The sequence below is a fragment of the Limulus polyphemus genome, unplaced genomic scaffold (assembly GCF_000517525.1).
Source record: "Limulus polyphemus unplaced genomic scaffold, Limulus_polyphemus-2.1.2 Scaffold910, whole genome shotgun sequence".
In the NCBI taxonomy this organism is placed as follows: Eukaryota; Metazoa; Arthropoda; class Merostomata; order Xiphosura; family Limulidae; genus Limulus; species Limulus polyphemus.
The window spans coordinates 310,826-321,870 of NW_013666520.1; the positions used below are offsets into that span (position 1 = coordinate 310,826).

General features: G+C 32.4%; 1 protein-coding gene across 1 annotated transcript in view; it reads left to right on the top strand.

The window, feature by feature from the left end:
• LOC111086190 overlaps positions 1-11,045 on the top strand; it is a 26,506-nt gene that overhangs the window by 10,549 nt on the left and 4,912 nt on the right. The window contains exon 4 of the mRNA XM_022388049.1: positions 7,662-7,755. Coding sequence (XP_022243757.1) covers positions 7,662-7,755 — 94 coding nt within the window. The remainder of the gene's footprint in view (positions 1-7,661; positions 7,756-11,045) is intronic.

The following is an 11,045-nucleotide window of genomic DNA, read 5'->3' on the forward strand; positions in this document are numbered from 1 at the left end:
TTTATTTCTCTGTATCCAAGTGAACCATTCAAGATACAATTCCATAGTTTACATTAAAGTTATCATGTTCAGAGGATTGCTTGTTTATGTTGTAACATTTAGAAACTACTATATTATACTCTGATATAACTTTAAAGTGTATCTTTATTCAGATAAAATTTTCAAAATTTTTATGCAGGTGTTCTGCAGCTTTCTTTTGAATGAAATACATATAGTCATAGGTTTGCAATTAGAATCACACACCACAGTGGCAATTTCATAAAGCTTGTACTTTCTTGGCCTTGCTTCTGTGTCATCACTCCTTTAGGTTGTGGATCGTAAGTTGAGGGGTGGCACAGAGGTTTGTACAAGTCAGTATAGGGTCTGTGTTAATATCCCTTTGAATGTTTAGAACATAAATGATCAATGACGTAGGTAATCTAGATTGTGGAATCCTGCACAAGATCTTTCTCAACTTAGGAATGTGGTGTAAACACAGATTTTGCTGTCTTTCGTGTTTGTTTCTACCTCTTCCAGCAATCAGAGCAGTTAATCTTCGAATTTAGAAGTGAGTCAAAATAGTATAACGCGAAACCTCAATATTTAGTAAATAATAGTTGTTATTTCTTGAGTTTTCTTAACTTTCCTGTCCCTTCATTCGATTTATTCTCTGTAAAACATTGAAAGCCACTTTTTCTTATCTTAATTAGTTGGTTTTCAACACTGTCTATTAAATGTGGAGTTTATGTTAGATTTCACAGATTTTCAGTTTACTTTGTCTGTAACATCGTTCGCTTTTAGCAGTTTACAAGTGATAAATTCCGATACGGCGTATGCATATCAGATCGCTGTATTGGATTTAATGTGCTGAACATATTAAAACAAAACGTATTGTATTGCAAAATATTTATGATCACGAAACGTTTTAGTTTAACTTCATCTAACTAGTGACCAAGGGGATATGACTGTAAGCGAACGTTGGACTTAAAATTCAGAAAAGCGAAGTTGATGAGTCATGCATTTTCAAAATCAATGTTTATGCTAAAGCTTTAGTACATTTTAATTTATCTTCATATAACAATAGTTTCGGTGAAATTATAACAAGATTTTACAGAAATTTCTATTCATGTGATTCACTTTTTTCACTTTAAAAGCATCTAAGTTTTGTATGTCAAAGCGTATGTCGCCCGATTATTCTTCTCTATATGTTAAAAGCATATACATTTTTAATATCGTTAGGAATAAATATATTCATTATCAGTTAGTACAAAATATATTCATTATCAGTTAGTACAAAATATAGGACTGTAGTTTTGTGTTTGATCTGACATAGGACTGTAGTTTTGTGTTTGATCTGACAGATATGATACTCGTTTTAAACATGTTTTTGTTTACTTTGAAACTGATGAATTTAGTTAATGAAACACTTTTTCAGTGAGATTAATATTTCAGCTCTTAAAAACGTCATAATTATGAGGGATTTTAATTTCAGACATATTAATTGGGAAATGTTACAGCCAAACTATTAGGGAGACTATTTTTTCAGAAATCGTTCAGGGTGGTTTTCTTTCCCAATTAGTAATGAACCTATGAGAAACAATACTAATATATATTTATTGTTGACTTTCAATATGGAAATGGTTGAGAGAGTGAAGACTGGGGAATATAAGGGTACAAGTAATCATTGCTCAATTAGGTTAGATGTTTGATTGCATATGGAGATAAGGAATAATAAAAACTTAATTACAAATTTTAAAAAAGCAAATTTTACATGAATGCGACAATTAATTATAGATACTGATCAAACGTGGAAAGTTTTAGCTGTTCAAGATAAAATTTTTTCTTATAGAAAAAAACAAAAACAAGGGTGGCTGCAAATAACTGACCAGACTGCTTACACAGAGTATAAGGGATCAAATTTAAGAAGTTCAAATTGACTGCTATGATGGTAGATGTAAAGGATTACAGGAGAGCAAAACGGGGAATTAGGCGATAGAAAATGGTATATGAACAATATTTATCTGATAATGTAAACAGTTCAGTAACATTTCGTTAAATACATTAAGGGCAAGAAAAATCTTAGGCTAGGAGAAGGGACTTTGACGAATGGTAGAGGAAGGCTCATTTCTGATGATTAAGAGATGACTGAATTACATAATTCTACATTTTCTTCAGTTTTTACTAAGGAAGATTCAAGCAATATTCCTCATCCTGAACAAATGCTAAATGGAAATAGGATCTATCATGATAATTACGCTAATCATAAACTTGTTAAGGAAACTTGAAAAGTTTAAACAAAGAATGATAACACTCGTGGACCAGATGATATTTTCTCAAGGGTTTTAAAGGAGGATATGCAAGCCACATGTTAATAGTTTAAACAAAGAATGATAACACTCGTGGACCAGATGATATTTTCTCAAGGGTTTTAAAGGAGGATATGCAAGCCACATGTTAATAGTTTAAACAAATAATGATAACACTCCTGGACCAGATGATATTTTCTCAAGGGTTTTAAAGGAGGATATGCAAGCCACATGTTAGTAGGTTTTGTATAGTGGGTCTGGAGGATTGGAAGTTGGCTAATGTTACTCCTCTTTTCAAAGGAGGCGATAAAAAATAGCTAGATAATTATAATTCTACTTGTCTTACAGGAGCGTTACGATAAAAGTGTTTGACAAATTCATTTAATAAGTTTTATAATTTTGTTAGATAGTCAATGTGGTTTCATTGTGGGAAAATATTGTCGTAATAATTTTTCGAAATTCATTAGAGAGGTTACCACTTATTTTGATAAAAGTAAAAGTGTGTATTTGGTTTATCTGGGTTTTCAGAAAGAATTTTAGAAGATGCCATACAAAAGGTTTGTTAGAATAATTATATCTGTGAGTGTAGAAATAACTTGGCTCATTGGATCGAAAAAATGGCCGTATGGAAGAAAACAGAGAGTTGTTGTAAATGAAGTTCACTCCAACTGGAATAATAGCTCAAATAGGTTTCCTCCTCATGGCTCCATGTTAGGACCTTTACTCTCTTTGATGTACATCAGTGACATAGATTAAGAAAATGGTCAAAAAATTAGTTAAATTTTCTGATGATATTAATGTCTTGGGTGTTGCTGGCTATGAGAATACTGCTGCTGCTTTACAAAAGGATTTATATTATTTGGTGAATTGGGCGAATAAATTACAAATGAGTTTTTATTTTAATAAATACAAAGTAATGCATGTGGGTTATCATAATTTGAATTATAAATAAGATTCTGATGGGAATAACTTTAACAGTTTTATGGAAGAAAATCTCTGCGTTTTGGTTGATCAGTCTCTGAAGTATTATGTTCAGTTTAAGGTTCTGTACCTCAAAAACGAGGGCTACTAGGATGATACCTGGAATGGAGAGGTTACGAAATTATTTTCTTTTGAAAAATGAAGAGTTAGAAAGGATCTGATTTAAGTGTTTAATATCGTTAATATAGCTGATAGTGTTGGTGCATTGTCTTTTTATCTTCGTACTTAATGGTAAGAGTGGTAGGACTAAGGGACAGAAATATAAATTTTGGAAGACTAGGAGTCATCGTCAGCTAAGACAGTTTTACTTTTCTATAATGTATTTGACTTTTAGAATGGGTTAACTTAGATGTGGTGGATGTAGTAAATTTAAAGAGGTTTAAGGGAAGATTGGATAAAAATTTAAATGATAAACCCGCCTTTGAATTTATTTATATAGTTTAGTTTAGTAAATGGGTTCCTTGTTGTCCTTAAATGCCATGTTATGTTATATTTTACTAAATAAACTTAAACTACATTCTTATTCTACAGAACTATGAACAACTCATAAGGCCGCCAAAATAGCACACAATCATTCTTTAGCCACCCGATAAATCACAAAGTTATCAAAGATAATTCTAGATCTTTCATTAATATCAGTAAGTGTTCGACCGAATCAAGTTAACTGTACACCATGTCATCAGGTAATAAAGTTTATTACGTTATTGACAAAGATTAATTTGTTTATGAAAGAGACATATCTTGACTTTTAACGGCTGCACTTATTGGTTTTAATAGTTGATGAATCTACTTCCAACATTACCATATCATCGCGCAACTAGGCTCCAATTTTGAAACATTTATTTAAAGTCGCCTTTCGTCACAGCTCTTAATTTCAACCTTGTTAAATCATCACAAAGATATGCAAGTAAAGTTATCGACTAATTAAGATTGTGTTCACAATTCTTAAAACATTTTTTGGATTAATTAAGACTGTGTTCACATATTTTAAAACAAATTATCGACTAATCAAAACTGTGTTCATATATCTTAAAACATTTTTTAGCTAGAAAGTTTTCAGATAATGGATTATGTTTTCAAGACAAATGTCTTTCAAATTTATAGTTTAAACTTTATAGAAAATTAAAATATTCAACTTGAATGACACCTTATACGTCCTCTTGAGCTAAACGGTTAGATCAATGCCTTCTAGGATTCAAGTATATTATCCTTAGTTTTGTACTTTTGGCAGGAGGAATGGTAATCAGCCATATACATCCGAATACCATCAGTGTCTTATCCAATTTTTTAAGCCGAATAATGAGAATGGACTGCCATTTTTATAACGATTCCACAGGTGAAAGTACAAAACGTGTTCAATGACATCACGTTTTTAACCCCGGACCCTTTGATATGCAGCCCAAAATTATAACCTCTAGGTCAATACTGGTCCTGTTTAGAATAAGTTTAAAAGGAAGAGAAATGATACACATCCACGTCATCCAAGTTATTCAAAAATTACACAAGTATTTTGGGATATAACTAGACGTTTAGCTTAACACTGAATAATATGTATAATATATACATATGACGAAAAAATGTTGATAGATCTGAATATAATCTTTGATTTTTTAAATACAAGCCGCTCTAAATGAATAGATTATCATTGTACATTTAGTTAGAATATTTTAAATATTTGTGTGATGCGTCTGAGGTTTTTATTTCTATTTCGCAATGTGCTGTAGGTTAAAACTGTTATAATTTTGTGCTTTTGTATGCTAGAGTATGTGAAAAGTTGCATTTTATTAATATTGAGCAATATTTCAAAAACAGTTTCACGGTCGATCATACTTCATAATTTTGGGGATTTAACCACTTAGTTAAAAATGTTTCTTCATCTAAGAGTGTAGGCTCAAGACGCTAAAAATCAGGTTTCAATACCTTTGGTTGGCAGAGTACAGATAGCCCATAGTGTGGCTTTGTGTTTAACAACAGCCAAACCAAACCAAACTTCTATCATCATTACGTTTTTACCAAAAACCAAATCACCACTTGATTCTTCATTACAGTCAAGCATGACATGTTTTTTTACACTCAACTTGTTATCACTCATTAGATTTGCATGTTCACACTCGAGTTAGAAGTGATCTAGTGGTAGATCTTATGTACCTAGAATCACAACCAGGACAACATGAGATATTTTTGTACGGGAAACTTCACTTTAAGTTTAAAAACATTTTGCTGTCAACTATTTAGGCTTGAAAATAACACGCAGGTCTATTTGAGGATAGGTCTTACGAAAAATGCTCCCCAGTGGCACAACGGTATGTCTGCGGACTTACAACGCTAGGAACCGGGTTTCGATAACCGTGGTGGGCAGAGCACAGATAGTCCTTGTGTAACTTTGTGCATAATTAAACACAAACAAACAAATCTTACGAAAAACATTAAAGTAACTGTTTTCTAATTTAAAATATGAGTTTGTGAATGTTTTAAAATTATCGATGTAAATAGTATTGTTGCCATTCACTGGAAAACATTTTTTTTTTTAGTGTTTAAGAACTCTTTGCTCTAGTTTAATATTATTAATAATGCTAGTTTGAATTTGTTCGAAAATCATTGGTTTCTAGAGTATAAGTTAAGTTTCCAAGATGAGGAGACGTTTATAGGACATTGTCCTATATGTATGGAAGTTATCTTATCAATACAATAACATGCTTTGTTATCGTATTTGATATTTCACTACACTACTGGTATTTTCAGAGATAACATTATATTTTTCGGATGTAAATCCGTTGTGAAGATGAAAGAATGGTGGTTATACTCATCATGTGAGAAGAAATATTATGTTTAATTATTATCATAGATCCTCTTCAGAACTATCAAGTCATGAAATGAAAATGTTATGATTGCACATTATACTGTTCACGGTTGTGAAAACTAATTAAAAGGTTTTAATTTCTGTTGTTACTACTATAGTGAATATTTAATCTTTTTTTATTCTTTCAATTGTCATGTATCTTTAAATCAAGACTAATTTATGATCACACTTCACAAAGATGGCACTAATAAAATTACCAAATCGACACTTATCTAAAAGCTTTGTAAACGTATCTTAATTCCGTGATTTAATTGATATAAAATTTTATAAACGTGTCACATGAAACAGAAAAATCATATGAATTTATAAATTCAAAATACAAGACAACAACGAAACTGAACATTTGGAAATTTCTGATTTTAATTCGTTTATTTCAGAACTTTTACGACACAATTATTATTATGTGAATATGTAATTTACACATTGGTGAATTAATGACCTTTATAGATTTATTTCAAATATTTTACATTCACAGGAAGCAATAATACCACAGATATGAATCGATATGGAGAAGTAATATCAGCCAGAGTGTTAAACGCAGTTTATAAAATATACAAACATTGACTCAATTTATTTCTATAATATAAATTAATTCGCTTTTCAAAACTTTACACAGAGAGTTAAGTTAGTTAAAGCTAAGTTACTGCCTTGTCTTTACAAGTCATATAGGAATGGTGCTTTCGGTTTCAAGTGGCACAAGCTGTTGAGAAAGGTGACCCATTCCCCTTGCCATTCTATCGCAGGTTAAACTCAAGCTAACAGCTGGCACCCATAATACAACTGTGTAGACTTTAATAAGTGGGATAAAGTATCTCGCTTAAGGACACAACAGCATGACGCTGGCCAACCATCTGACTACGAGTACAAAGCGTGAAGGCATTAAGCCACCTGCCCCTATACAGAGAGTTAGGTATTATCTAAATGCTCATCTACTTCGAACAAAATAAAACATGTTTGTCTGATGTGTCATTTTACGTTTCTTTATCCATCTTTTATAATTCTCTGACACAAGGATTTTTTCAATTGTGAAACGACCGAACCTGCCCTTTAGTTTCTCATCACCTCTTGAAGCTGTTTGGCTTCTGGGATCTATCTTGAATTCTCTGACACGAGGATTTTTTCAATTGTAAAACGACCGAACCTGCCCTTTAGTTTCTCATCACCTCTTGAAGCTGTTTGGCTTCTGGGATCTATCTTGAGAACAACAATTTCACACTTTTCCTCTTTTGCTATTAGTACTTTATTGAAATAGGCAACCCTGTACCTGTTCTGTAGTTTGTAAACTATTTTTCAGTCACTTCGTAAAAGAATAAAGTAAAATTCGATGCCATCCGAGTTTGTCATGTAAAACAGTATAGAAAAGTTATACACTGGAGGTTGTTTTAAACTTATCTCTAAATTGAAGAGATAGATTCACCATAATCCTTCATTGAGTGCAGATGGAAAACTCTAGGGTTAACAGTCAATGTATTAAGAAGCCTAAAAACAATACTTCAGTATGTATAGTATCAGCTAAACTCAATGTTTGATTTCAGCTCTTGAGCTTCACGAACTTCAAGTACAAGAAGCTATGAAGCAAAGTTTCGATGAATTCCGAGGGAATGTGTTTACTTGTCTAAGGATTTGTATGTAAGTAACTTCTTCCTGTAACTCATTGATACGTATTCAAACCATCATTAATTCACGCAAATTCAACACTTCAATCAGTTTTATATTCAGTGAGTGAATTCCAATGCGAGTTTTCTAAGAATTTTTATGTTTTTCTAATTTCAAAAATTATTTGCCTAAATTATGCTTTATGTGATGTAAACAACTTGAAAAACATTCTTAGTTAAACAGCTTACAAATATAACCATAATCAAGAGTAATATAAAAAGTTTGGTTTGTGTTTTCAATAAGTTATATATTAATGTTTAAACGGTGTCGTTCGATATCAGTAGCTAGAAACCAGAAGATATTAATAGGTACACCCAGGATCGAATCCCAGCTACTATTAACACAGAAATAGTCGATCTCAGGGTTTCTCTGAAGACGGCAGTAGATTAGCAGCTGAAAAGTTGGACAAAAGTTAGTTAACGATTAGCATCTAGTTATAAAAAAGTTACTAATTGATAATTAAACTTAGGTAGTCTTATAGGTTATTAGCCATGCCAACTATTGTTTTACCACATTTGCTGTATGCCTTGGATCATTGTAATGCTGAAATATAAATCCCTACCCTACAGGCCTTGTTTTTGAGGAAATGGTAAGATAAATAAGAATGTGCTTATACCTGTTAGCAGTTAGAGTGCCATCAGTTTTGTGTAAATCTCCAACACTAAGATGCAGCTCACACTTGTACTAGCCCATCAGTATGTTTCACGGTTCATATTGTATGTTGATACCGTTCTCCCTTCTGCCACCAAACAAACTGTCGTTGATTTTTTGCCAAACAGTTTGAACTTTTTTAAATCTGTAAAGCACGTCCTCCTCCAGCTATGCTCATTCCATTGTTTGAAATCTGATGCACATTTTAGTCTTTTGGTTTGCTTGTCAGTACTTAGCGGTAGTTTTTGTGTAGCTACATGTCCACTGAAGCTGCACACCTGTAGTTACAACTTATTGCTGGAAAGATCTCTGTAGCACGTAAAGAGCATACCCTGAATTATATAACATAACTTTTTTAATTTAGGTTTTTTACCTTGATCATTCTTATTATAAACAGCAATAGTGTCATGTATCCTTTTCGGGGTTTCCATACAGCTATTACTGAAGTATTAAATTTCGCATCAATTTGCCGCATAGAGTAGATTTCATCATGTTTGTTTGGTGACATTTCCTTTCTGGGAGCCATGGGTGCATTTACCGAAGTACTGCAATGAATAATATGGATGCCTGTACATTCGTAGTTATCATGCTGGTGTGGCACTATCTGATGGGTTGGATGACAGCCAATCACAGTGTAAATTATCAACATGTGATTACACTCCGGTGCAGTTCATTCCCACACATTATTAGAGGTAGAAATCCCATAATATTTGATTTTATATCCATTTTGTTCACTATTTTTATAATTATATATAATACAACGTATTATATTTTGCTACAGAAATAGAAGCCTTTTACTAATCTGCAATGAGGTACTTCTTGTAATAATTCAATATCTATGTGTATGCGCTGGAGACCTTGTATTTTCTCAACGTTTCGTTTATTTTAAATGAATGTATTTTTATTTATTACAAACCAAGGATTTCATCATAATAGTTGTTGGTTATTAAACTTTCGCAAGAAATGAAAAGTGAGTTTAAATGTTTCTTCGTTTATAAGACTTATGATGAGATAAGTGGTCATTGTCTGGTTAGGGCGCTTGACTTGCAATTAGAGTTAGCCGCATGGTTAGCCGTCTAGGTCCACCACCCGCGTGTAAAAGTTTTTGGTTTACAAAATTGCTGGCCGACTTCAAACTGGTTTGGATTAAGGTCATCACGGAGAAGAAGATTGTGAGATAAGTGTTAAATAAGCCAATTGAACATAGAGCAAAATCGTATCGCATTATTTTATACATTAGTTCTGAGAAAGAGATATACATTTTGTTCTCGAGTAACAAAGGGTTTTGTTCACCTCATAAATGAGGAGATAACAGAATTTTAAATAAGAGCTCGAATAGGTTTTTACAAATTTGCAGAAAAACTATAGGATACTTCACCATGATACTTTCTACCCAAATTTTACATTTTAATTATCAAAATAATCAAACATTATCAGTTATTTTATCGTAACTTTTTATCAATTTTCCTGATGGCATAAATTAAACTACAACATGTTATGTGTATACATATTGTGAAGATCGATATTCACATAAAATTGTAAAGTAATCACTTTGTTTATTTTGTTCTTAAGCCCAAAGCTATAGAATGGGTTATTTGTGCTTAGCCCATAGCGAGTATCGAAACCCCGAGTTTTAGAGTTATAAGCCCTTAAACTGCAGATAGATCAAAATTAAACTAAGAAAGATAACTTACACCATGATGATAGATCTCGTCTTTCACGTAGTTCGTAACTAGAAGTTAAAAATGAAAATCTACGAAAGACACAAACAAACATGGTGAATGTGTAATATTGGATAGCGGTGGAAAAGCTGAATAAGTAGGTTAATAAAACATTTTGTACCTAGTTAACTTACTAATTATATTGGAGTTAATGGTTTATAAACTGCATCTGCTTGGGTTCTGGAGGTGGATGTCGTTTCGATCTTTTCATCAACACTGATACAAAAATGTTAGGTTTTTCTAGGCTCTAGGTAGATGCAGTCCGGAGAAGATTAAAAATTAGTACTAGCTTCTCTACAGAGTCATATTTAAACACTAGACACTCGATCATTTTAAACACTAGTTACACTATTTTCAAGTTTTCAATGCCAATGAGAAACGTTAGTCACATGATTTTCAAGTTTCAGTATCAATGATAAACTCAATATAAATGTATGGAAATAAACTAATATATGAAATTTGATTTCAATTTTAAACAAACATCATGAGCCTCAATCTCCCTTATCCCAGTGCAATCATCAGAAAGTTTCGAATGTATTGGAACCAGTTTATAAACCAACCTATATTTCGTATCTGTATGCGGCAAAACCTAAACTAATAATGTTGTTTCTGAACTGTTATCTTTCTTCAAGTTTCAGGTCTCCAACTGGCTCAGCGGCAGGTCTGAAGGCTAAGAACACTAAAAACCGGGTTTCGATACCCGTTTTGGGCACAAAACAGATAGCCCATTGAGTAGCTTAACAGCAAACAAACAAACAAATTCAAATTTCAGATAAGAAGTTACACTTGAGTATTAGATTCGCTCTCTAGCATATGAAATGTACTTTAAATTTATGATACTAGTGTTACGACAGCGGAAGTCATGTGACGCTAGTAACACGTCATGAGCTT